Source organism: Podarcis pityusensis, assembly GCF_964106645.2.
Source record: "Podarcis pityusensis genome assembly, chromosome: 2".
Taxonomy (NCBI): Eukaryota; Metazoa; Chordata; class Lepidosauria; order Squamata; family Lacertidae; genus Podarcis; species Podarcis pityusensis.
In genome coordinates this window covers 109973208-110001047 of record NC_138029.1, presented here as the reverse complement: position 1 = coordinate 110001047, position 27840 = coordinate 109973208, and the positions used below count along the sequence as shown (strand labels likewise).

The 27840-nt window shown below is 47.0% G+C and overlaps 1 protein-coding gene and 1 long non-coding RNA gene across 2 annotated transcripts; both read left to right on the top strand.

The window, feature by feature from the left end:
* The first annotated feature begins 49 nt into the window (after positions 1-49).
* LOC308465107 (uncharacterized protein) lies at positions 50-19471 on the top strand. Its single transcript, XM_080984953.1, has 5 exons — positions 50-1511; positions 2524-2687; positions 12083-13556; positions 16127-16290; positions 17964-19471. The coding sequence occupies exons 1-5, from the start codon at positions 55-57 to the stop codon at positions 18029-18031; spliced, it is 3327 nt and encodes a 1108-aa protein (XP_080841079.1). The 5' UTR covers positions 50-54; the 3' UTR covers positions 18032-19471.
* Positions 19472-21269: 1798 nt separating this feature from the next.
* On the top strand, positions 21270-27840 carry LOC308470286. The gene is made up of 3 exons (XR_013982340.1): positions 21270-21329; positions 23812-23931; positions 27109-27840. It is a non-coding gene; the product is annotated as an uncharacterized lncRNA (long non-coding RNA).

The window sequence follows — 27840 nt, the reverse complement described above, 5'->3', positions numbered from 1 at the left end:
ATTGTTGTGTTCCCCACCCTAACCCCAATTCTTATTCTTTCACCTGCAGCTGCTATGCCTCGATTCTGGACTTCACCCTCCTCCTTCTGCCTCCTCTTCCTCCTGGCTTCCAGCTCTGCCTCTGAAAACGATACTGTGGTGGTCACCAGCAGCGGTCCTATTAGAGGCAAACGGCTCCCAGCTGGCCCTGGCTCTGTGACCGCCTACCTGGGCATCCCCTATGCTGAGCCCCCCATAGGCAAACTGCGCTTCCAGAAGCCGGTTCCACATCAGCCGTGGAGCCAGGTCTTGGAGGCCACCACCTTTGGCAACTCCTGCCACCAGGCAATTATTGATTTCCTACCTAATTCCACCATATTATTTCCCAACACACCACTTTCAGAGGACTGTCTCTTTCTCAACATCTGGGTGCCCAACCCACAACCAGTCAAACCAGTGCCCATCCTTCTATGGATCTACGGTGGGGGATTTATTAGTGGCACAGCCTCGCTAGACATCTACAACGGGGCATTCCTAGCTGCTACAGAGAATGTCATTGTGGCCTCCATGAATTACCGCGTGGGGACCCTGGGTTTCCTGTACCTGCCACCAGATGTCCCAGGAAACGCTGGCTTGTGGGACCAACATCTGGCTCTGAAGTGGGTGAGTGAGAACGCAGCTGTGTTTGGTGGTGATGCAGCCCAGATAACTCTCTTTGGTGTAAGTGCTGGAGGATCCTCAGTTGGTTTCCACCTGTTTTCACCGGCCAGCCAACCCCTTTTTGCCCGTGCTGTGCTTCAGAGTGGAGTTCCCAATGCCCCCTGGGGTTGGAGGAATCCTGAAGATGCCCTCAGAGTTTCGGTAAATGTGAGTGACCTCATGGGGTGTCCTACAGCTAACCACAGTGCAATGGTAAGCTGCCTACAGGGAAAGGAAGGCAAGGCATTTTCTGACCTGGGACCTATGTTTTCTTTGACAACCGATGGGGAGTTCATCCCAGACGATCCTCAAAAGCTCCTGGAGACTGGTGGCGTTCAGGGCAAACCCATTCTCGCTGGTGTCAGTGCTGACGAAGGGTCACATATGGTATTAATGCTATTTCCTAGCATCATAGGAAACGATTCAATACTTACCAGGGAGCAGCTCTATGAAGGGGTGAATCAAACAGTAAAAAATGGAACTAAACAAAATGCCATCAATGCTGCAATACTGAAGTACGTCCAAGAGAGCCATGGGCCAGAACAGTACCAAATGGCCTTGACTCAGTTTTTAGGAGATTACTTCTTTGTGTGCCCACTGGCTGAGTTTGCTGAAAAGGTCGGAGGAGCCGAGAGCCCAGTTTATGTTTACTACTTCGACCACCGTTCTCCCGCTTTTCCCAAGTGGGCAGGAACACCACACGGAGCTGAGCTGCCTTACTTGTTTGGAATCATGGCATCCGAGTCGCAAACAAACCAATCGGAGGCGGCGGCTGAGGATGCTGAATTGAGCCGTCGAGTGATGCGATACTGGGCAGACTTTGCCAGAAGCGGGTAAGGCATTAATCCCTCCGCGTCGTAAAACAAACACTTCCTGCTTATCTGTGTCCTAGAGGCTGCCTTTGATCTCTGTGCAAGTCATGAATGTGGTTCAGCTTGAAATGTGCACTCATTTCCCAGCATGTTATTGTTGCAAAAGGCTTCAATTTTGCAGAGGCAGAGTAGGAAATGTCAGTCGAGGGGGGGGGGGGGGACGGACAGAAAGGTGATTCTCCAGGCCTCTCTATCCAACCATCATGAGCCTTCCATCCCAGACCATATCTCTCACTTGTTGGAGTCTGTCTGTCTATCATCCTCCTATTAGGTGCAGGTCAATTCTGTGTCCAGGGCAGCTGTTTACCAGCTCCATCTGGTACGCAGGCTGCGACCTTACCTGCCCACAGACTGTCTCACCAGAGTGCTGCATGCTCTAGTTATCTCCCACTTGGACTACTGCAATGCACTCTATGTGGGGCTACCTTTGAAGGTGACCCAGAAACTGCAACTAATCCAGAATGTGGCAGCTAGACTGGTGACTGAGAGTGGCTGCCGAGACCATATAACACTGGTCCTGAAAGACCTACATTGGCTCCCAGTACATTTCTGAGCACCTTTAAAGCCCTAAACGGCCTTGGCCCAGTATACCTGAAGGAGCATCTTCACCCCCATTGCTCAGCTCCAAGGGCCTTCTGACCGTTCCCTCACTGCGAGAAGTGAGGTTACAGGGAACCAGGCAGAGGGCCTTCTCGATGGTGGCACCTGCCCTGTCCTCCCATCAGATATCAAGGCAATAAACAACTATCTGACTTTTAGAAGGCATCTGAAGGCAGCCCTGTTTAGGGAAGTTTTTAATGTTTGATGTTTTGTCATGTTTTTAATATTCTGTGGGGAGCCACCCAGAGTGGCTGGGTAGACCCAGCCAGATGGGTGGGGTATAAATAAAAAAAATCGCCATCATCATCATCTATCTTGTATTATTTATTGATTACCCGCTCTTTACTCTCTGGTTTCTTTGTTGCCCCAACAGGAATCCCACTGGGTCAGAGGCAAGTGAAGTGAAGTGGCCCGTCTACAATTCCACAGAACAGAACTTCTTTCATATCGGCGGAAAGGCAGCCCAGCCCAAACGGAGGTCACCTGCCTCACACTGTGGTTTTCTGGCATCTCTTTTTTCAAATGCGACAGAAGCAGGTGAATTTGGGGCTCCTCTGGGGGTGGGAGTGTATGCAGTTGCTCAGCTGTGCTCCCGTTGTGACCTCCAAGACAAGGAGATAAGTCACTACACAGCCTTTAGAAGACATCTATAGGGAAGTTTTTATTTATTTTGAAATGCTTTGTTGTGTTTCTATATATAATGGAAGCTGCTCAGATAGGCTGGGGCAACCAAGTCAGATGGGCAGGGAATAATAATAATAATAATAACAATAATAATAATAATAATAATGGAATCCAGAATGCTCTAGAAAAGGGATGGGGAACCTAAAATATGGGTCCTGTATATGTCTCTAACTGGCCCTTGCAGTTCTCTCCAGCCCACACCCACTCCCCTTGTTTTTGCCTGGCCTAGAAAGTGTCCTTGATTGTTGATACAGTGGTACCTCGGGTTAAGAACTTAATTCGTTCTGGAGGTCCATTCTTAACCTGAAACTGTTCTTAACCTGAAGCACCACTTTAGCTAATGGGGCCTCCCGCTGCTGCCGTGCCGCCGGAGCACGATTTCTGTTCTCATCCTGAAGCAAAGTTCTTAACCCGAGGTACTATTTCTGGGTTAGCGGAGTATGTAACCTGAAGTGTCTATAACCTGAAGCGTATGTAACCCGAGGTACCACTGTAATGCCTTTTGCTGTCCTGGATAGAGGATAGAGGGGGAAGTGTGAAACTCCCCATAGCAGTATGTTTCATTCACTGCTTCAAGGCTCCTCCTTTCTGCCTCCCACACTGGCTTACCTGCCCTCCAGTGGTCACTCTCCCAACATCCCAAATCCCTTAGTAACAGTTACGAAACATGAAAACAACAGCAAGAACATGAAGCGCCCAAACAAAACCACACAGATAGTTATGTTATCTGGAGAAATGAGAAACCGGGAGAGGCAAATCGGGACTATCAGACCAACAACAACTGCAGGATCTTAAGTTCCCCATCCATTTCCCCTCCCTATTTTTAGAAAAGTTCCCACAACATTCTGCTACAGGATGCATGGTGGCTGAAGGCTGCGAACCAGAAAGCCTTGTTATCATCACTGTAGGAGTATTTTTTTTTAAAAAAAAAGTCTGGCTGCAGCATTCTGCCTCAGCTGCCCCAAATACAGCACATTACAGTAATCCAGCCTTGAGGTTACCAATGCATGGACTACAGTAGACGGGCTATCCCTGTCCAGGAATGGCCATAGTTGGCAAATCAGACATAGTTGGGAAAAGGCACTCCTAGCTACAGAGGCCTCTAGGAGCACCTCTATACTACTCACCTGGTTTTTTAGTAGGAGTGCAATGACCGCTCCACGCTTAAAACGGGGGGTGCCCTTTGTTGCGGCTCCAACAGCATAGGCTTGGTTTGCCTTCCCTCAGGTGGGATACCTGGAGGTCTCCGCCTACCTCAGTCAGTTGTCCAATCCCACCTGGGGGAAGCGTTGCCAAGGAGACCAGGCCAGGTAGGGGAGGGATTACCTGCCCACACAATAGAGGGAGGATCTTACCTGGGAATCCTCAGGGCAGGCCAATTTAATGTGCAGGCCAATTTAATCCCATAGCACGTTGTCATGAGTCGTTATTTCACATGACGGGGGACCGCGCGGGATCTGGGGACTCCGCCTGTCCACGCAATGCCATTGTGCTGGTCCCGGGGGGGGGGGGGAAAGGTACTAATACCGTAGCCGAAGTTCAGTCCAGAGTCACTAGCAGGGTAGACGATCACCAGATGAGACGCGAGGTCCAAAACAGGGAGCCGGGCGGGGGAACAGGAACGCTGGTAGGGCAGCAGCAGGAAGCCAGGCGGGGAACAGGAACACTGGTAGGGCAGAAGCAGGAAGCCGGGCGAGGAACAGGCACACTGGGAGTGCAGTTCTAGGTCTGGGTAAAGCAGGTACTCCACAACGACGTTGCTCCCGCAACCTGGGACCGGGCTGCCTGACCTTTATCTTCTTCTAAGGCCGGGGGCGGTCCCGGCCCCCAGGAGCCCCTCCTCTCCTGGCCTTAAGGCGAGCACTCCTCCTGGGAGAAACCAGTTCCCTTCGCCTCTCTGCCCTAAGCCTCTGCAGTTCAGGAGAGGCCGAAGGGTTACTGGGCCCCAGGGGAGGCTCACCTGTAGACACTGGCACCTCTGGGGCCAGAATGGTTTCACCTGGTGCCTGCCCCTGAGGATCTGGCACAGGTGCAGGCTCCTCAACATCTAGGCCTTGCCCCAGTTCAGCCGGCCCTGGAGGCGGGGACTCCTGTGCCGGCTGGGATTCCTCCGGTTCACTCTCAGACTCGGAATCCCAGGCCATCACAGCCATCCAGAACAGGTAACTTGCCAATTTCTCAAACATGGGAACCACCTACCCACAGAGCCTCCATCTTCCCAGGTTTCAAACAAAGTTTATTGGCTCAAGAGAGTATGCCAGTAGATTAATATGTCAAGAGACTAAGATTTTGGGCATGAAGATTTCGTTGACCTTCTATTGATCAGTTCTTTTCCTCCTCCTTTCTTTCTTTATTTTTTAGAAAACCTTTTCTGAGGTCTCTGAAGAAGGCAGCACTTCACCCATTTTGGAGAAAGGTCCGAAGAATGAGACCCAAGACAATGGAAACCACACTTTAGGAACAGGTTAGCTAGGCCCACAATCTGTGGGACCTCTAGCCATGTTACGAAACACTACACAACTGTTTGGGATGTAGCTGTTCAAGACTGTTTGGTTCACTGCCACAATATCACAGATTGGTCGCTCCAATCCGCACTCGCTGTATTGTCACTTGAATAAATGTTAAAAATAAATGTTAAAAAGAAAACAAAGGATGTAGTAGTTCATGGGGGGCAAAGCTGAGTGAGGAAGCAGACAAACTGCTGAGATATGAATTGAATGAAAATGTAAACCCTATTCAAGCATTCAATACCTCTGAGCACCAAATGCATGAATGGGGTCTCTAGAAGACACCTGTTTCCTCCTTGAGAATGGAAATCCTGATTAATCAGGATTCCCATCCCCAGAAAACTCTATGCATCTCGGGCTCTTGCACATGGATGCCAATTGTGCACACACAGTTCTGATCTTGAAGAGAGGAGAATACGCAGTGGGGAGGAGTGGGGGAGAAATTCAAGTCAGTTTTCATTTAAAGGCAAACACACCTAATTCACACTTCCTGGAACAGCATGCAAACTGAAACAGATAAGCCTTCCAAATCAGCCCTTCTCCGGATTTTGCAATGCCAGTCTCCAACAAAAAGCACACCCTAGGTTAAGGCATGTACTGGAGAAACTATCAAGAAAAAAAAGTGTGATGTATTAGGGGAAATTGCTGTGCCAAAATATGAAGATTATTGCATTAAAAAAATTGTATGCATACCTGCATAAAACTGTACGTATCAGGAGAATTTTGCACTAAAATGCTGATAGATTTCCATGAGGTTATTTTAAAACAAATCACAAACAGGTGTGGAAAACTGAAGACTAGGGTGGGGGTGGGGGTGGGAGTGGGAGATAGAAACAGGGAGAAACTGAAAGTGACAGATTTGCTCATACCTACCATGGCCCTCAGGAGGAATTTTGTGTGTGTGTGTGCATGATGGAACTCAATCTCCCCATCTCCCCAGCATCTGCCATCTAAGGTGATTGTCTCACTCCACCTAATGGTCCTGGATACATCAGCAGCCTTTCTCATTCTCTGTTAGGTACTTATTTCCAGATTATTTGTTACCTTAAAGAAAGCTGAGGTCATTTCAATCTGTTTGAGTATTATAACCTCTGTATGTTTTCAAGTAGGGTTGGAAATTTTTCTTGTTTTGTCTTTCTATAAATCACTTTGAGGGTTTGTTTGTTTTACAATCAAGCAGTGTACAGTGGTACCTCGCAAGACGAATGCCTCGCAAAACGAAAAACTCGCAAGACGAAAGAGTTTTTCGTTTTTTGAGTTGCTTCGCAAGACGAATTTCCCTATGGGCTTGCTTCGCAAGACGAAAACATCTTGCAAGTTTGTTTCCTTTTTCTTAAAACCCAGGGTGCATTGCTTGAAGAGGTGCAGGTGCGACTTGACCGTGCTTCGCAAGACGAAAAATTCGCAAGACGAAAAAACTCACAGAACGAATTAATTTCGTCTTGCGAGGCACCACTGTATATGTTTTCTGAAATAAAAAAAAGAAAAAGAAACCAGGGACTTTATCGAACTGGCAGAGAGCAGGAGGAGGGGGTGAGCGAGTGGAGCAAATATAGAACTTTGCCCTTCTCTGAACCTTGGGAATCACAAGTGGGGTGACTACTATCGTGCTCAGGTTCTGCCTGAGAGTTTCTCACAGGCCTCTGGTTCGTCACTGCGAGAACAGGGGCAAATCTTTTAAGTTTTCATTTAACAAAATGTACCGTATTTTTCACCACATCATAAGTTTTTGGAGGAGGAAAACAAGAAAAAAAATATTCTGAATCCCAGAAGCCAGAACACGATCCCTCTTGCTGTTCTGGCTTCCGGGATAGCCGTGCAGCCTGCATTCACTCCATAAGACGCACACACATTTCCCCTTACTTTTTAGGAGGGAAAAAGTGAGTCCTATAGAGCAAAAAATATGGTATATGCCACTTCTTCAGCAGAAAACCTCTAAGAGGTTTTCTAAGGGCAATCTGAAACATTTATTTAAAAAGTAGCTCGAAAGAGCAAACATGAAAAACAAGGGAACATCATTTTAAAAGATGTTGGTAAAGTCTGCGATCTTTAAAACTGTATACGTAAAATAAAACGACTTGTTAAAACTGCATGTTAAAATGACTCACCTGTGACAATTACTGGCTGAAACAAGAAAGTTTTAGCAGGTGCCAAAAATAATGCAGCAAAGTCTCCTGACTAATATTAATGGGTAGGGCGTTCCAAAGTCTGGGTACTGCCCCCCTGGAAGATCAACTCTTCGCAACTGCAGAAGGAACACCAGCTGATAAAAGGTTCTCCAAGCTGCCATGTTTCAAAAAGTAAAAATACGGACAGAAAAGTGATACTCAGACACACATGTACTGCTTCTATTTGCCAGCCCATGCGCTAACCCCCCGGCCGGGGGGCCAGCCCGAAACATGGAGACATGACAATGACATATGGGATAAAATTAGGCCACAACTTTATCGATTTCAGATGTAGGAAACCTTGGCTTAGGCATTGGACGGCAACCCTCTCAGCCCCAGCTGTGAAGGGGACTGTGAAATGAGATTTTACACAGCGTGCCCCCCACTTCACCTGATGTTGGTAGTTTGACCTTTCACCGCCACTCAGGGCTAGTGACTCCCACAAGCAACCCTTTAACAAGCCCTGCAGATGACACCACATGGGGCTGTATAATAATGCTACCCCCCATTCCAAAGAGAGCCAGTGTGGTGTAGTGGTTAAGAGCGGTTGACTCGTAATCTGGTGAACCTGGTTCGCTTCCCCGCTCCTCCACATGCAGCTGCTGGGTGACCTTGGACTAGTCACGCTTCTTTGAAGTCTCTCAGCCTCACTCACCTCACAGAGTGTTTGTTGTGGGGGAGGAAGGGAAAGGAGAATGTTAGCCGCTTTGAGACTCCTTAGGGTAGTGATAAAGCGGGATATCAAATCCAAAACCAAACTATAGGATACTGATCAAGGTCTAAAACCGCCAAAGTTGTGACCATTGCTAGCGGGGGAGGAGGTGGAGCGCCGGCCAGTAGGCAGAGGTGTCACCCTGGAACGGGAAGCCTGCGCCGGGTCGCAAACCCTGCCCACTGCTTGATGTGTGAGCGGTAATTGCAAAAAAAGGGGAATCAGCCTTGCCATTCCCCTGCTCATCTTTACTGGAATAATATTCCTTCTGTATGAAGATTGGTAAGGTGAGAATTGGTACCATCAAAAACATTATCACAAAGACACGTGTATGTTCTTTATTTTGTGAATATTGTTGTCGACATACAAAAATGAATTTGGTGCACGTCCATACATTTTATTTGTATGCCACCTTTCCACAATTTAAACCATGCTCCATGTGGCTTGAAACATGAGGAAAATACAGAAGAAAAGTAGTCAGAAACAATAAATAAAAACGTCAAAAAATACTTCCCTTAACCTCACTACAAGACCACCACATATGATAAAAATAACCTTCTTTCTCTTTACATTTCCAACACTTATTTGATTTGGATTTATACATTTTTTTGCCAATTTACCATCGATATATCATTTTCATATAATTTTCTCTTGGATCATAACATGCTCTAAATTTTATATCCATATTCCACAATCGTTCCATGCTTCCATATCTATATTATGACCCATTGTATCACTGAGGATTTTACTTGCTTCAAGGAGGATTGCAACTGACCAGTTTGCGGGGACACAGGAAACACCCCCAGCACTTCAGCCATCTTGTCCTTTACCTCAGGCAGCAACAAGCCTTGATATGGCCCTGCTACAGGACATCTCATTGGGGGACATTGCATGCTCAATAAATAAAGATCCACCTGCCCTCACTATTCAAACTCAACCTGGCTTTTGATGTTCTTCAATGCCTGTCCACGGTTGCCTATGTTCACATATACAGTTCTTGTGTTATGTATTGAAGTTCTCACCCTGGCCACCAGGGGGGATTGTGTATGTAGTTTTCACTCAGGTCCACGCCAGTTAATTTAATTTATGCTCAATAAATAAAGATCCACCTGCCCTCACTATTCAAACTCAACCTGGCTTTTGATGTTCTTCAATGCCTGTCCACGGTTGCCTATGTTCACATATACAGTTCTTGTGTTATGTATTGAAGTTCTCACCCTGGCCACCAGGGGGGATTGTGTATGTAGTTTTCACTCAGGTCCACGCCAGTTAATTTAGGCGGGAAACCCTGGGCTGTTGTTGTTACAGTGTGACAGCCGGCTGCCTATAAAAGCAGGCCGGCTGAGCTGTGTTCAGTTCGGTTCAGTTCCAGCTTACTTATAAAGAACTACTTGGAGAAATCTCTGTGTTGTCTGCTTTGTCAACCCACTACAGTGGTGCCTCGGGTTACATACGCTTCAGGTTACATACGCTTCAGGTTACAGACTCCGCTCACCCAGAAATAGTGCTTCAGGTTAAGAACTTTGCTTCAGGATGAAAACAGAAATCGTGATCTGGCGGCGCAGCATGAGGCCCCATTAGCTAAAGTGGTGCTTCAGGTTAAGAACAGTTTCAGGTTAAGAACGGACCTCCGGAACGAATTAAGTACTTAAGCCGAGGTACCACTGTACTTAATAACTTGCATTTCCTTATGTCCAAAAGGCCAGAGACTTTGCATAACCATGAAACCCATTTTGTTGTTGTTGCACGCTACAGCTCTCCCTCTGTGCCCTCTGATGTGTACTCTTACCTAACATGCCTCGTCCCCTGGAGAAGGCAGAGCCTGGCGGTCACTGCCCTTTGCATACACACATATTGGCAGCTGCGTTCTCACTGGGTGTTATTTGCCAGAGCTGGAAGTGTCCTAGAAGCCTCAGTATCCACCTTTCCCATTTGGACTGAGCTGTAGAGGACACCAAGGAGCAGCAAAACCCCACTGGGGATAAAGGAGGTGAGTCTTCAGGATGCAAAAGGTTTAGATGCCTCCAAGAGTGGGATGAGAAGTAGGGACTAAGCCTGGGAGTGAGGGAGATGACAGCAAACGTGGCACAAGAAAGGAAGTCAGGAATCCTGCATTCTAGCACCATAGCTTCGTGCTTCGTTTTGTTCCAGTTGTTTAACATTTGGGAAGTTAACCCTGTATCATGCTGTAAGTCTTGGACATATGCGTGTGAGGGTCTGCGGATTGGGACTTGCTCCCTCAAAAGAAAAAAAAAGAGAAAGAGGTGAACAAAGTCAAGGTATGAGGGGACTGCAACGTCTCTGTTAAGGAGTTCAAAGTCAGTTGCCCACTTTCAGCTTTAGTGGAAAGTCAGATGTTGGAAGATTCCAGCTCAAGGAATTACACGACCGGCCTTGTCATTCCCCTAGACCTGCTCATCTTTACTGGAATAATATTCCTTCTGTATGAAGATTGGTAAGGTGAAATTGGTACCATCAAAAACATTGTCGCAAAGACATGTGTATGCTCTTTTTTTGGGTGAACATTGTTGTCGACATACAAACATGCATTTGGTGCACGTCCATACATAAATAATTTTATTTGTATGCCACAATTTAAACCATGCTGCATGTGGCTTGAAAAATGAGAAAAATGCAGAACAAAAGTAGACAGAAACAATAAATAAGAATGTCAAAAAATATACATCCAAACTGAACAATTTTCACATAAATCACAAGATCTAAAATAATGATTCAAAAAAACAAAAAACACACACCAAAAAAACCCACCAGCAGCAACAGAAGCAATAGCAGCAACCCCCCAACAGCCCTCCCAAACAATAGATATATGACCTCTCTTATTGGACTTCTGTGAATGTTTGCTTGCTGATAGAGTCGTACCTTGGTTTTAGAACAGCTTAGTTCCCGAACACTTTGGCTCCCGAACGTCGCAAAGTGACTGTTCCGGTTTGCAAACTATTTTTGGAGGCGGAACGTCTGACAGGGCTTCCGTGGCTTTTGATTGGCTGCAGGAGCTTCCTGCAGCCAATCAGAAGCAGCAATTTAGTTTTCAAAATTTTTGGAAGTTGAATGGACTTCCGGAATGGATCCTGTTCGATTTCCAAGGTACAACTGTACATTTAAAATGTTCCTATGCTTTCAGGATCAGTGCTGGTTTTTGTGGGCTCCAGGTAGAGGTGTGCATTGATCCCACTGTCATGGCTCCTTTCCTCCCTCCCTCCCCATCAAATAAAAATACTGTTGGATCAAGCCAATGACCCATCTAGTCTGGTGTACTGTTCTCACAGTGAGCAACCAGAAGCCTATGGGAAGCTCACAAGTAGGACTAGAGCACAACTGTTAAGTTGTGGGTGAACATATCAGACGACACAGCGATTCTTCAAACAGCTTTTCTTTATTCACAGGCCAGAACAGAACTGAACTGAAGGGTTCAGCCAACCTGCTTATATAGAGCTCCACTACAAAGCAACAGTAACAACTTTCTGTAGCTATCCAATCACTGAACGTCACTTTCAATTCCTTATTTGCACATGTGGACCTGAGTGAAAACTATCTACAGTATCCCCTTGCTGGGCCAGGGTGAGAACTTCAGTACATAACAACAACAGTCCACCTGCAATTCCCAGTACTCACATGGAAGCTGTCCCTCTGATGCCAAGTTTTTTAAAAACACATCTATAATCCACTGATATCCAGAAGGGGATTGAGTGGAGAGAAGGGTTTTCGCTTGTCTTCTCCCACACAATACAGTCAATATGCTGGGATCTATGCTTTTTATTTTAAAAAGGGGAGGGGGTGCTTGTGTATGTTGCTTTCGATCAGAGCCAAGGTGTAACTGTGCCTGGGTCACCTTTCTTTCAGCTTCTGCAATGCCTACTCTCCTCCAGGCATCTTTGGGCCTTTTCCTCTTCCTCTCCCTCCTGAATTCCAGCTCTGCCTCTGAAGATGACACTGTGGTGGTGACCAGCAGTGGCCCTATCAAAGGCAAGCGAGTCCCGGTTGGCTCGGCCTCTGTCACTTCCTACCTCGGTATCCCTTATGCTGAACCCCCCCTGGGGAAGCTGCGCTTCCAAAAGCCCCTTCCCCACCAGCCATGGAGCCATGTCTTGGAGGTCACCAACTTTGGAAAGGCTTGCTTCCAGACGACCGATTTTCAATGGCCTTTCAACAAAATGTGGGTTGCCAACGCGCCACATTCAGAGGACTGTCTCTTTCTCAATGTCTGGGTGCCTCACCCGCGGCCCTCTGCACCGGTTCCTGTCCTTGTCTGGATCCACGGCGGGGGATTTCTGGTTGGTGCCAGTTCCTTAGACTTGTACAACGGGGCACATCTGGCTGCTACTGAGAACATCATTGTGGTTTCCATGAATTATCGGCTGGCGTTCTTCGGCTTTCTGTTCCTCCCACCTGAGGTCCCAGGAAACATGGGGCTGTGGGACCAACAGCTAGCTCTGAAGTGGGTGAAGGAGAACGCAGCTGTCTTTGGTGGGGACCCTCTTCAGCTGACCCTCTTTGGCCACAGTGCGGGAGCAGCCTCTGTGGGGTTTCACCTCCTCTCACCTGCAAGCCAACCCCTTTTTGCCCGCGCTGTGGTGCAGAGTGGAGCTCCCAATGCACCCTGGGCTTGGAAGGATCCTGAGCATTGCAAGTTGCGCTCCTTGAAAGCGAGTCAGCGGCTGGGCTGCGACGATCGGAATCACAGTGTGGCGCTGCGCTGCCTACAGGAGAAGGAAATGGATAGGGGAATGTTCCAACTTTTGATGCATCGATTCTACCCCACCACAGATGGGGACTTCCTTCTGGATGAGCCAAGGAAACTTCTGCAGAGTGGGCTCCTTCAGGCAAAACCACTGCTCATAGGCATCACCGGCGAGGATGGGTCTGTCTTTGCACTAAGCGGTCTTTTGGATCGCATAGATGACAGAACGTCAACTTGGGAGCAGCTCTTGGAAGAAACAATGACATTGTTCGAAATGTCTTTGGAAGAAGATGTTGCCAAGACTGTAGCGCTGAAGTATGCTGAAGATGGCCATGGGCCAGAAAAGTACCACGGGGCCATGGTCCAACTGTGCAGAGATTTTTACTTTTTGTGCCCATTGGCTGAAGCTGCTGAAAAGATGGCAGCAGGTGGGAGCCCTGTGTACACCTACTCCTTCAACCACCACATCTCTGGCTCCATTTGGCAGGAGTGGATGGGAGCAGCCCATGGAGTTGAGGTGCCTTACCTGTTTGGAACTCTGTCGTCGCTACAGAGGGTAAATCAAACAAACACGGAAGCTGACGCCCCTTTGAGCCTCAAGATGATGCGCTATTGGGCGGAGTTTGCTAGAAGCGGGTAAGGCATTCACAGCTCTTGTTCTAGAGCCTCAAACACAACTCATTCCATCAACTTGACCCTGGATGTTCTAGACATAGTCTGATAGTCCTTGCTCTGGGCACTCTACATCCCAAGGTTCTGCCTGAACCTCCCAAGGTCTTTCATTCCTTTCCTTGGTATCTTTGACAAGGGCGCTGCCACATCAAGTTTCAGTATAGAGGGGCAGGTTTTAAAGAAAAGCTCAAATGCCTAACTCAGGGATGGAGAACTTGTGGCCCTTCAGATGTTGCTAGACTACAACTCTTATCATCCTTGACCATTGGCCATGCTGGCTGGGGCTGATGGGAGCTGGAGTTCCCGTCAACAAATAGCTGGACAGCTGGACAGTTCCCAGTCCCTGTCTTAAACAAAAGACATGTATCTTCCTTTGGTGTTTTTCCCCCTTCTTCTCACTGGCAAATACTCTCCTCCCTGCAAGAGAGGGGAGTGGTTGTGGCCGGGAGTCGGACTATGCCTCAAGCAGGGGGCGTTTGCCCCCTGCCTCCCACCCACCTGGCTGGCGCCCACGCCCTCGGCCAGGCACCCAACCAGGTGCCTTCAAGGGGGCGTGTACAGCAGCCTAAATTGCTGCGGCGCCAGCCTCCAGCCCTCACTTTTTGTCATTCCACTGCGCGGGGTTCGGGTCCTCGAACCACAAACTGCCTGTTAATTGGAAAAAGCCCCTAGCTCAATTCCAGGGACATAGGGGTCCAGTTATGTATAAGGAGCTTCCCAAACCATCTCTTTCACCCTCTTGGGGTCTTGAGACCTTCTGAAGAAACAAATGCTATTAAAAATAATAATAGACAGGGATTTCCCCCCCTGCTCAGTCTGAACTGGCAACCCAGTCAGATGGGTGAGGTACAAAAATTATTATTATTATTAATAATAATAGCTGGCCTTGATATGTTTTAATGTGACTGATATGCACTTTTGATTTGCTTATCTGTTTTTTAAAAAACCCTACTGATACTTTAAAAAACAGCAACATGCTATATCATATTTTTATTACCACTGGCAATTTCAGGGCTATGGTGGGATGTGAGTTGAAATAACCAACTAACCTTTGCAAAAGATGGTTGAAGATGGAATGTCAGCTATTTTGGCTGACACGTTTGGCACTGATGAAATATGACCGTGATTTCTAGGCCATAAGTTGATTACCATAGCAGGGTTCTCATTTGATTTGATTTTATTTTTTGGTTGATGGAAGGAGAAAAGAAAGCCTCGGATTAGTTTTTTGGATTTAGATTTCCCGGAACTGTTGCCAGAGATTAATACAAAAGAACATGTACCTTCTACCCATGACTGAATGTTAGGAGCTCTCTCCTGCCATATATAACAAAAAGCACATAATCAAAGTGTTGGGGAATACTTACCTTGGCAAAAACGAATAGTGTTCCTTTTCCAGGTACATTAGGGCAATCAGAGGGATTTCTGTGGAGCAGGGCTAATGTTAGCGTGAACCACCAGCTGCAGTGTATTTCATATTGCACCGCTTTGTATTCCATATAGATTTTTACTATCTGTAATCCAATTGATTTGCTTATGTATTGTTTTAATTCTATTAGAATTTAATTACTTTTTAAAAACTATATTTTATATGATATTGTATTTTATCTCTGTGTGCTTGTTTTTATTTGTGTAAGCCACATTGGGTTCTGATCTGGGGAAAAGGTGGGATAGAAATAAAAATAATATAGTGGCCGAGACAGAATTCCAAAGCACAGTGGATGGGGAACAAAATGGATTGGGCAGAAGAGGAGCTACTGGGAAGCTAGACTCACAGGATCGTATTTGATATAGCTGGCCTCCTATCTCTAATTCCATCTAATAAAAAGGAATGGGCCAAATCTCATAGGGTTGACTGCCAGCACAATTCCAAGCAATGAAAGCGGGGCCCTGAGGAAATGAGTCAAATGATAGGGTTTCACTTATTTTGTAGTATGCTATTATCGCAGTGTAGACGTGCCATTTTTGTTTTTATAATGCTATGAGTGATTTTCTCTCTCTTTGTTTTGTGCTATTGGTGGCCTTTGGCTTAAAAAGAAGATTTTGATCCCTGCGCCACATTTTATTTCTCACTGCCACCACCCAGGCCCTACCTGGGCCAATACTGAGTCCAGTCAGGTTAGAATTGGAACATAAACTTCTGTTTATTTATTGCAGTTTAACAAGTGTGTGGTTTCATAAATGGTATCAGTCAATTACAATCATAGGGTGCCTATCCAGACCTATAACTTCCTCTACCTGCCCTCCCTCACTAAACCACCTCTCAGATATTTACTTGTCTTTCCATCTCCTAACTGTTCCTGACTCAGCTTATTTCTCTACACTAACTCAACCTACCCACAGACTCTATCCCAATTCACTCCCACTTCCCAGAGCTGCTTTTATAGTCCCTCTGACTCCACCCCCTGGGTTCTGATTGGGTAACTTGTTTAACTATTTCACCTCCAGCACTCTCATATGTTAACGTCACAATGGCCTTTGGCTTAAAAAAAAGATTTGGATCTGGACTGTGGTTTTTTTTTTTGTTTCCTCCACAGGAACCCCACTGGGTCTGTGCCCAATGAGGTGCAATGGCCGCTCTACAATGCCACAGAGGACAACTTCTTCCACATCAGCGCAGGGCCACCTGAGATCAGGAAGCCGTCTCCTGCCCACCACTGCGATTTCCTGGCAGCTCATATATTCAACTCAACACTCTCAAGTAAGTCCAGGTCCTTTGGCTGAAGAAGTTTGGGCTCAGTTCATCAACAGTTAGTACTGACTTAGGTCTTGTCACATTTATAGTGTTGCTGCAGTGGGGTCCTATGCCAGTTCCTCTTTGTAGCATTTTTTGGCAATATTTCCAGTGGACAACAAGGCACACAAGTTCTGCCCGCTCTGTCTATGTCAGAATCAGCTTTCCTGCTAAGGTAGTGTTACTCTCGCCTCTAGAGATGGGGGAGAAAGTTCACATTGAATGGTGAGCCTTCCTAATTCTCATTTTTTTGAAACCATGTGAGGACCAAAACACAGCCACGCTTCAAAATTTGCACTTCTTTGAATTTTGTAATGCAGTTATCCAGCTGTTCCCTTTAGTGGGAAGTGTGCATCTATTAGTGCAAATAACTTACAAAATTGCATTGTTTTGGGGGCAAATTGTATTGTAGAATTGCATACAATAGGAGAAATCTGCATTACAATGTTGATGAATTTCCATGAGGAATTTGTTTTTGGTGTTTTATTGTGTGTAGGGGGGCAATGCAAACTGGTGTGGGAATGTGGAGAAATGAAGTGAGAATTGGAAAAAAGGAGAAACTGAAATTGACATATTAATCCATCCCTAGTCCATCTCTTCGGCCTTTTCTTTCATCTAGCTCTCTTTTTATGGCTCCTTTGGTGAAAGGCTTGCCAGTTCTTCTCTCTTCCCTAGAGTTATTGTCTTCTTTTGTATCAATGGCAGCCCTTCTCCCTAGTCACCTTGGCTTATGTCTGCTTCCTGCACTTCCTTTCACCGCCGCCTCTCGCTATCTATTCCTCCACTCCCTCCTGCTTCTCCCTGGCTCCTTCCTGCTGACCTCTCGCTCTACCCCACCGGGATGCAACCATCTTGGTAAAGGTAAAGGTAAAGGTAAAGGGACCCCTCAACATTAGGTCCAGTTGTGGACGACTCTGGGGTTGCGGCACTCATTTTGCTTTACTGGCTGAGGGAGCCGGCATACAACTTCTGGGTCATGTGGCCAGCATGACTAAGCCGCTTCAGGTGAACCAGAGCAGCGCATGGAAACGCCGCTTACCTTCCCGTCTTAGGTATAAAAAGGTAAAGGTACCCCTGACCATTAGGTCCAGTCGCGGACAACTCTGGGGTTGCGGCACTCAACCCGCTTTATAAGCCGAGGGAGCCGGCATTTGTCCGCAGACAGGTCATGTGGCCAGCACAACTAAGCTGCTTCTGGTGAAACCAGAGCAGTGCACGGAAACACCATTTTCCTTCCTGCCGGAGCAGTACCTATTTATCTACTTGCACTTTGACGTGCTTTTGAGCTGCTAGGTGGGCAGGAGCTGGGACTGAACAATGGGAGCTCACCCCGTCGCGGGGATTCGAACCACCGACCTTCTGATCGGCAAGCCCTAGGCTCTGTGGTTTAGACCACAGCGCCACCCGCGTCCCTGTCATCTTAGGTATACCCCTTTTAAAATTATCAAAACTTGGGTAAGGAGGGAGCAGCAGAAGGAAAGGAATGTACCTCCCCAACTTTTGGTTGAAAGTGATTGGCTGTCCATTGTAGATTCATTTCAGTTAAAAATGGAAGTTGAGTTGTACCCAGTCTCTTGCATGAAGGGTTGTTTGGCTCTCTGTGGACCATCATTTTTCCAATTGCTTTTTTTATTTTGCAGAAAAAGTCCAAGAAGACTCTTCTGAATCCATTTTGGAAAAAGATATGAAGAATGAGACCAGGACTTAACAAAAAAAAGGCAGAATGCAAAATTAGCTTACATCAAGTGCGAATGGAACTGAGAGGGTGAAGACATGCCCAGAAACACTTCAACAAAGCCCTCACTTTGTAGGATTGGTGCCCATTTGCAAATACAATGGTTTGCTCTTCATTGTGAGACGATGTTGAATGAGAAATGGAACTTAATGCCGGGTTAGAACAAGATAAGCCATTGGGACCATCATTTTCGAATGCCACCCCATTTTCCTCCACAACATCCACATTTTAATTATGAGGGAAAAAATGACATATCCAGCAGCTATGAATGATAGCGGCTTCTTTTCAATCATTTTTGCTTTATTCTGCAAGCAACAGGTTATTTGGCAGCCTGAATTCACTTCCTGAATTTTGCAAAGCCTCATATATTGAGGAGCTGTGCCTTGGAGCTAAAGGACAATTAATTTCTCATTGTTACTATGTTACTATGTGACAGCAGGGAAGGAAGCTAACTCCAACCCGGTGGTGTCCCTCCCTCCTTGCATAGCTTGAGCACTGTGATCTGGGTGGAATTTGAATCTGTGGGTATCTGCAGAAAGTACATAGAGGAAGTTGGAAGAATGACACTCTTTCTCACTTCCTCTTTCATCTCTATGTGCTTTTCAAGGCTCAGATTAATTATGCAGGATCCACTTAGATCCATGGGGTCTACATGACTTATAAGATTGGTAGTTCCACAAGGAGTTTCTCTCTGCCCCAGAATTATTGCCATTCATGGTGTCCCCATGGCCAGAACAGGGACAGGGAAACATACATCTCTGTGAAATCAGGATGAGAGGCAAGCTGATGTAGACATCACGGGGGAATGGATGATGCCGAACGAAGTCTAAAACCATTTTGTCAGTGTTAGCATTGTTTTCCTGAAGATTTCTGGTCCGGATTAATTAATGTATTGGTTATTCAAGCACAAGTTCTGCCCATGTTGCGTTCTCACCTTGTGGTTGGTGGATCTTCTCTCCTGTTCTTTCCCTACCTTTTGATCTGTTCTCCTTCCACTCATCAGTTCCATTGGTCCTGGGAATGCTTATCAAATGTTCCTGAGGCAACTACTGAAATCTCCCAGAAGTCAGTTATTCTCACCCACCACTAGAACAGAACACTCAGTTGCTCCGATGCCTATGAAGGGTGCTCAGTTTGCCAGAACAATTTGAGTTTATTTCAAAGTCAGGGCATGTGTGGTACACATGCAGCTTCCAAATGATTGAACTGCAGAGAGCTGGGGGTGGCTCAGAAGTATAGTTTCTCAAATGCCATTCCAAGGCTCCTCTCCTACATCAAGAACAAACTTCTCTGAGGTGCGTCAAATAAAACTGAGGTCGCACAAAAGATTATGGATAGCTCTGGTTAAACCTTTGTGTACTTCTAGCTGCATTCGGCACATGTGATGTGTAAATAAAAATTCTCTTCGAGGCACTGTTCTTATTTGTTTATTTACTGAGAAAGATTTTCTAAACCACTTAATCAAAGAGCTCTCCAAGTGGTGCACATAATAAAACTGTAGGTCAGTGTTTCCCAAACTCGGGTCTCCAGCTGTTTTTGGACTACAACTCCCACCATCCCTGGCTAGCAGAACCAGTGAGCAGGGATGATGGGAACTGTAGTTCAAAAACAGCTGGAGACCCAAATTTGGGAATCACTGCTGTAGAAAAAACACAGCCCAAATCCACAGGGCTGTCATTAAAAGGGGGGTCATTAAAACACACATTAGCCTCAGCAAAACTTAAAAAACCAGTGTAGGTATCTAAACTATATGTCTGAGCAGACTTGCAGTAATAGTAGTAATAATAATGATAATAATAATAATAATAATAATAATAATAATAATAAATGCATTTTTATTGTTGTAATACACTGCTACGATTCTAAGGGAAGAGCCATAGCTCAGTGGTGGAACATCTGCCTTGCATGTAAGGTAAAGGTAAAGGGACCCCTGACCATTAGGTCCAGTCGTGGCCGACTCTGGGGTTGCGGCGCTCATCTCGTTTTATTGGCCGAGGGAGCCGGCGTACAGTTTCCAGGTCATGTGGCCAGCATGACTAAGCCGCTTCTGGCGAACCAGAGCAGCGCACAGAAACACCATTTACCTTCCTACCAGAGCGGTACCTATTTATCTACTTGCACTTTGATGTGCTTTTGAACTGCTAGGTTGGCAGGAGCAGGGACCGAGCAACGGGAGCTCACCCTGTCGCGGGGATTCGACCCGCAGACCTTCTAATCAGCAAGTCCTAGGCTCTGTGGTTTAACCCACAGCGCCACCCACGTCCCTTCGCCTTGCATGTAGAAGGTTCCAATCTCAACGTCCAGCATCTACAGACAGGGCTGGGAAAGCCTCCTTGCCTGAAACCTCAGAGAGCCACCACCAGAAAGTGTAGACAGCAGCTTACAAATATTCTGAAATAAATAAAAGGGTAAATAATGACTGCCTGTCCGCTTCTGGGATGGCCGTATCTCATGGCTAAGGACCAGCCTCCAAGTAGGGGTCACCACTGCAGCTTGATGGAAAGGAAGCATGGTAGAATTCATTTTGCAGTAGGAGAAAACCAGGGGTAGCCCCATGGGTTGGTATAGGCATAGACTTTGAAGATGCAGCTTCCTTTGTCTTAACCAGTGGCATAGCATGCATTGCCAGCCCTCGGGGCTGCGCAGATGAGTGGGTGGGAGGGAGGGAAACAGACAGAGTACACATGCACATTCAACTGCCTAACGGCGTCTGCATTACTCAGGAGATAGCAGCTGCAGAGATAAGAAAAGAAGAGTCGTTCCATTGTCTGGAGAGGTCACTTCCTGGTTCGCATGGAGAAGCAGTTTTCAACGGAGCCCAGCAGTGGAAGCATGCAACTGTATTGAGGCAGCACCAGGTGTTGAAATTTTGTGACTGTAGCAATTTTGCGCCCAGGGCAACCTTCCCAGTGGGGCCCCCATGCTACACCACTGGTCTTAATGCAGTTGGCATTAATGCACTCCGGGGGGCCTCTTCCTGTGGGTATACACATGCAAGTATCCAGGAGAAGACTGAATCCCCAAAAGTCAAAGCAGCCTTGCTAAGCCAGTAATGAATCCCTCCTCCACCCCTTGGCTAGGTACTAGGGTGGAGTCATCGTTCCTGCATCTGGAGCACACATGTTAATTATTTCTTTTTTACTTTACTACCTTTATACCCTCCCTTTTCTTCACCACAGCGCCTTGCCTGCCAGAGATCTAGCCTGGAAGACCAGCATGATGAGGGGTTTCTCCTTCACAGCCTGTGTTCTGCTTTGCCTTGCCCTCTCAGGTATGTTCCAAATCGCAATCGGCAAACTCCCCACTCCCCACCTGGGCTGAATCAGACTAAATAAAACAAGCCACGTCCCTCAAAACTGGGACAGGGCTTAACTGATTTCCAAGCACACCTGAAATCAGATCGACCCTGCCCCTATGCCCAGTCCCACAACACTCTCTGTCTCATTCCCCTAGTCTTGGTGCCTTCTGCACCATGGGTTCCATGACACCTTCTCTTTTGCCTACCACCTACCGCTTGTAGGGTTGTAAGGTGAATGCTCTGGTCCCCCCTGTGTTATTGTCAGGCTGTTGCCAGTGACTCCCACTGCCGGTTGCCCAGGAACGTACAAAGACAAGGAATGTTCTTACCGTCTGCTTTTTATTCGGTATTTACACAGAGAGGCTACAGAACCCAGCCTCTTGGATAATGGCGTTGTCCCGAGTGACTCCACCTTCTCCCCATCTCTCCCACTTCCTCATTCATCATCCCTATGGGTGCTGACAAGTGCCCTCTGCCTTTGAGCTCTTTGCTCACCTACTTTCAAGGCTCGCTGGGTTCTGGGAGATGGTGGGCCTGGAATGCTTTCTAGCGATAGCATGTCAGCCAGCTGCTCCAGCTCTGCCTCCTTCTCCTTTCCCGTTATTTCCCAGCTTTCCCCCTCATCTGCCTCTGAGCTGCGACCTCCCTCAAACCACTGTTGTAATTCTGAACCGTCTTCCTCTTCTCTGGAAGGGTCAGGCTGGGGAGGCGGTCTCCACCATTCCTCCTCTGCCCAGTCCCTGATGGTTATTTTGCCCTGGGAGCCATTTTGCGCCAAAGAGAATTCCTCCTGCAGGGACAGGGCAGCAGCAACACTTGCATTGTCCCCATCCTTGCCTTACAAGCATCTAGTTGTACACACGTAGATTCATTTCGCACGGGGTGTTCACATGGCGCATTCAACAAATGTACAATCTGGTTAGTAACAGTACTAACACAAATATTTGAGCTGCACGCCCGTGCTGTTATTCACATGTAGCGTTAAGCAAGGATGCGGACTATGCAGCTGCGTATGGAATAACTGAGCCATCCAAATAAATAATCAAAATGCTAGCAGTAGGCCTCCCATCTAGAAGCCTACAACCCTGCGATTGTCTTCAGTGAAAATCACGGACCCTCCAAGTGTCCCTATTTTCCCAGAGTTACAGAAGCCATCCCGTTTTCTGATTTGATCCCAGAATATTTTCCTGCTTTCCCTTATGACGTCCCTATTTTCATTGGAGAAATGCTGGAGGGTTTTGCCCAAGCCAAGGAGATAAGTAACTATACAACCTCTAGAAGACATCTAAAGGCAAGCCTGTATAGGGAAGGTTTTTTATGTTTACTGTTTTATTATGTTTTTATATACCGTATTTTTCGCCCTATAGGACGCACCGGCCCGTAGGACGCACCTAGTTTTCAGGGGGGGGGGGAATCAAGGAAAAAAATATGATTCCCCCCCCGCAGCTCTGGGAGCAGTGGACAGGCTGCACGCAGCCTGTGCGCTATTCCAAGACCTTCTTCCTGCTTTTGCGGGAGGTGGCGGAATTCCCCCACCTCCTGCAAAAGCCCACAGGAGCCGCGCGCGACTCCTGCGGGCTTTTTGACCAGGAGGGAGAAGGGACTGAAACGGCCAGTCAGTCCCTTCTCCCTCCTCGGGGAAAAGCCCCCAAGAGAGGTGCGCTCTTTGAAGGGGCTGCACGGCTCCTGCGGGTTTTTCTACGAGGTGGGGGAATTCCCCCACCTCGTAGAAAAGCCAGCAGAAGCTGTGCAGCCCCTTCAAAGAGCGCACGGCTTCTGCGGGAGGTGGGGGAATTTCCCCACCTCCTAGAAAAGCCAGCAGAAGCCGCGCAGCCCCTTTAAAGAGCGCACCGCTCTTGGGGGCTTTTCCCCGAGGAGGGAGACTTCCCCCATCTCCCGCAAAAGCCCACAGGAGGGAGAAGGGACGGACTCTGCCAGTCAGTCCCTTCTCCCTCCTTGGGGAAAAGCCCCCAAGTGTGGTGCGCTCTTTAACGGCTACACGGCTCCTACGAGCTTTTCGACACAGATTGTGCCCCCCCATCCTATGGGGCTGGTGATGGGGGAAGCGCTGCTTTCCCCCACCGCCAGCCTCAGAGCAGACTCTCCTGGCTTCAGCTGAAGCAACGCGAAGCCTCCAGAGCGCAGGCTTCAGAGGCTTCGCGTTGCTATCGCTGAAGCCAAGGAGCCTGCATTTGCCCCATAGGACACACACACATTTCCCCTTCATTTTTGGAGGGGAAAAAGTGTGTCTTATAGGGCGAAAAATATGGTATGTTGGCAACCCAGTAAGATGCATGGGGTATAAATACAACAACAGCAGCAGCAGCAGCAGCAGCAGCAGCAACAACAACAACAACAACAGCAGAATAGGACATCCCTATTTTCATTGGAGAAATGTTGGAGGGTAGGGGGTCATACTGTTTTGAATGCCATTTCCAACATTTTGCCATTGCAGCCTACAGCCTGAAGTGCCGCTACTGTATGCGGGATATCCCTGATTTCGGCTGTGAACACAAAGTAAACGTATGTTTCCCAAGGCCTAATGAACAGTGTATTTCTATCACTTTCTATGAGGGTAAGTTGAACTCATGTCGGGTGGCCATGAGCAATGTTATATGCTTTTTCTGAACTGTTAGGGCAATTTCCATGCTTTTGTAGCTAAACATAGTATCTGTGTACAAGAGGGAGGAATTGGCAGACCTGGGGCAGAGCGGGGCCTGTCCTAAGGTTTGCAGAACAACAACAGCAAAACAACCTTGAGAATTCCCCCCACCCACAAATGTAATAAATGAAGAGAAAATAAAAGAAGGTTAGAAGGACAGAGCATACTCAACAGGCACAGAATGTTTTGTTTGAAAAATAAAACGGGAAAAGCAGGTGGGAAGGAGAACGGAATGGCTGGAGAAGAAGGGAGAAAGAGATATGTAGATAGGAAAAAAAGGACAGAGAGAACTCTCCCGTAGTCTGGATAGGTCACACATATTCCCTCCTGGGCAGCATTGAAAGCACATCTCTCCCCACAAATAACCCTGGGAAATTAAGTATGCCCCTCACAGAGCTACAGTTCCCAGCATCCTCAACTGCAGGACCTCAGAATCTTTGGGGAAATAATTGTAGCACCCTGCTTGTGGTTAACGCTTAGCTGGAATGAAATATTCAACGCAGCAATAGAGAAATTAAAATAATAATTTATTTGTCAGACAAATAAATGAGAGGCACAGTGGTATATGGTTACCAAGCTCTGGCCTGGTCTCCTGCCATTATGGCCAGCACTTATATTCCCTCAGCCCAGCCCCCTTGCTCCTCCTTTGGCTGCCTCTGTCCAATCAGCCTGGTTGAATTTCCTATTGGCTGATTGCTATAACCAATCCTAAAAGATACACCCATTTCCTATTGCCTTTTATGGGATACAAAAAGCTATATATTCTTCTATCTATAAATGACAAATAAGTAGTCATATATCTTACATTTGTCTCAACAAGGAACCTTAATTACCAGCTCACCTCTTGCCCTCCTTGCCCTATTGCCCTCCAAAACAGATGGTTAATAGTTTTAAATTTTTATCTTAAACAGATGTCAGAGATCTTGGGTTCACATTCTCATGCATCATCAATGAAAGATCTCTTTTTTGGAGGTCTTTAAAACAAAGGGCTGACAACCATATGTCAGGAGTGCTCGATGGCGTCTCCTGTCTGGCAGGGGGCTGGGCTCGTTTGCCCCTCTGGTCTCCTACAGCAATATGACTCTATGAAATAAGAATTTAACATTTCTTTCTTTCTAGATCCTTTGCATAATTACATTTAAGCCAGTATATTTCATACATTATCATAGATAGCTTTTTAGAAGAATAAACCTTCTCAAAGTAAAAGGAAGGAATAGTTTACAGCCTCAAAATAAAATAGGAAAAAAGCCTCTTCTTCTGTTTACTCCCCTTCTCCAGCCAGTTGCTTTCTTTTCCATTTGCTCTTGGCCTTTAACCTTAGGAAGATATGACTCAAATTTAATGGGAGGCACAGGGTTTTATTTTACTATTTACCAACTCTTAATTATGTAGGGTCAGTATAACCTTGCTCTCAGCCTGTAATTCCCTTGTTTACGACTTTGAGAATTGTTTTCTGCTATAAATCAGGGGGCCCCCTTGTCCAGGAGGATAAACATCTTGCCAAAGTACTTAGGCAGCTGGTCTTCTGCCTGGCATAAAACATTTGAAAATCTTTAAGCTCATTTTAAAATACAGACCCTAATCAAACTATAAGCCTTGATAAAAATGCAGGCTATGATTAGATGCCTCATAATGTGCTTCAAATGTTTGCCGTGCACGCAGGCTGGATCAGTCCAGAAGAGCCACCAATAGTCCTCTCCTCTACGAATTTGCCTGATCCTCATTTAAAGCAGTGATGTGCAAGACAGTGGACTAGGGGCAGTAGCCCTAGCTTCCTAAATGTTCCCAGTGAATTGGAGTATTAAAGTATGAAAACCTGGTGCCTCTTTCCCAAAGCCTGGGAAGCTTCTGCCCAGATTAGCGGGGTGGTGCGGGGCGGTGTGATGCTCAGATGGGGTCCAAGAGTCCTCCTGCCACCTTCCCAGGGGTGTACAAAGGGGGGGCAGAAGGAGTGGGTCGCCCCGGGTGCCACCCTGGAGTGTGTGTGCCAAGATGGCCCACTGCCTCCCCCCAGCTGTAGAGTGGATGAGGGTGCATGCTCAGTCAGTATGGGCGCTGCGTGTGGGGCGTCCATACGGGCTGCCACTCACACAGCGACAGTATGGGCTGCCTCGCGTGTGCAGTCCGTATGGTATGCTGCATGTACATAGTCCATATGGGATGCCACTCGTGTGGCATCTGTATGGATTGCCACTCACACGCAGCATCTGTATGGGCTGCCACTCGCATGGTGACTGTACGGGCTGCCACGTGTGCGCAGTCTGTACAGTTCTGGGCACCACAGTTCAAGAAGGACACTGACAAACTGGAACGTGTCCAGAGGAGGGCAACCAAAATGGTCAAAGGCCTGGAAACGATGCCTTATGAGGAACGGCTAAGGGAGCTGGGCATGTTTAGCCTGGAGAAGAGGAGGTTAAGGGGTGATATGATAGCCATGTTCAAATATATAAAAGGATGTCACATAGAGGAGGGAGAAAGGTTGTTTTCTGCTGCTCCAGAGAAGCGGACACGGAGCAATGGATCCAAACTACAATAAAGGAGATTCCACCTAAACATTAGGAAGAACTTCCTGACAGTAAGAGCTGTTCGACAGTGGAATTTGCTGCCAAGGAGTGTGGTGGAGTCTCCTTCTTTGGAGGTCTTTAAGCAGAGGCTTGACAACCACATGTCAGGAGTGCTCTGATGGTGTTTCCTGATTGGCAGGGGGTTGGACTCGATGGCCCTTGTGGTCTCTTCCAACTCTATGATTCTATGATTCTACAGGATGCCACATGTGTGCAGTCCGTATGGACGTTGTGCACACGCCACCGGGCGGTTCATCCCGCCCCCTCGGCATCCTGCCCTGGGTGCCAGAGAGGGTTCCTTCGTGACTGCACCTTCCCACAGCCCACCTGGCTTTGGGAAGGAGGCAGAAGGCTCCAGCATCCTGTCAGAGGCCTGGCACCCCTTGCCAAACCCCAGGGAGTTTCTGCTCAGCTTAGGGAGAGAGGTGCAAAGCTCACATCTGCGGCCTTAGGGAGAACCCGGTGAGCTGTAATCCCATCTGTTCTTGCTTCTCTCCTTTTACTCACCTTCCCAATCTTTTTGCAGGTAAAGAAGTGAGGTACCGCTTGCAAGGCTGCACCAACAGCCACAGGGACTGCATGCATAGCAAGAGAGGCCAAAAAGGAACCTCTATAAAAACTGTTTGCTGCAAGCGTGATATGTGCAACCACTCGATGAGTTATCTCCACTAGTGCTTAAAGAAAACTCAGGCAAAATCCGAAGTGTGGTTCCCTTGGAAATATCCTTAGATATTTTCAGCTGAAACAGCAGCATGCTCTCCGAAAGTGTGTGAGCATGCTCAGATTGGGAGTGGGGCTGAGATTGAGCTTTGCCTGTAAGCATTAAATTTCTCTTTCTTTTCCTTCTTGTCCCCATTTCTCCCTCTCTGTCGCACCCTCACAGAGATTAATTAGACTTGGACCTTGCAGATAGGCGTGGGAGATTTGTCAGTTTGGGTACTCAGCTCCTCACCTTCCCAATCTTAAATTTAGTTCTCCACACTTCTGCAGTAATTTGCACATTTATTCACTTTTCACACCCTCCTAGAAGTCTATCAGCATTTTTGTGTGAACTCCTCCTGAATAACACACACCTTTGCATGCAGTTTTGCTTAATTGTACACATTTTGGAAATAATTTACCCAAATATATTTCAACTTTGTATGTTATTTTCACTAATGTATTCATTTTTAACCACGCTTTCGCCTAATATATGCATTTTGGTAAACATGGTTTGGTGGGAGATCTGCACTGCAAAAATTGGGCAAGTCTGAATTTT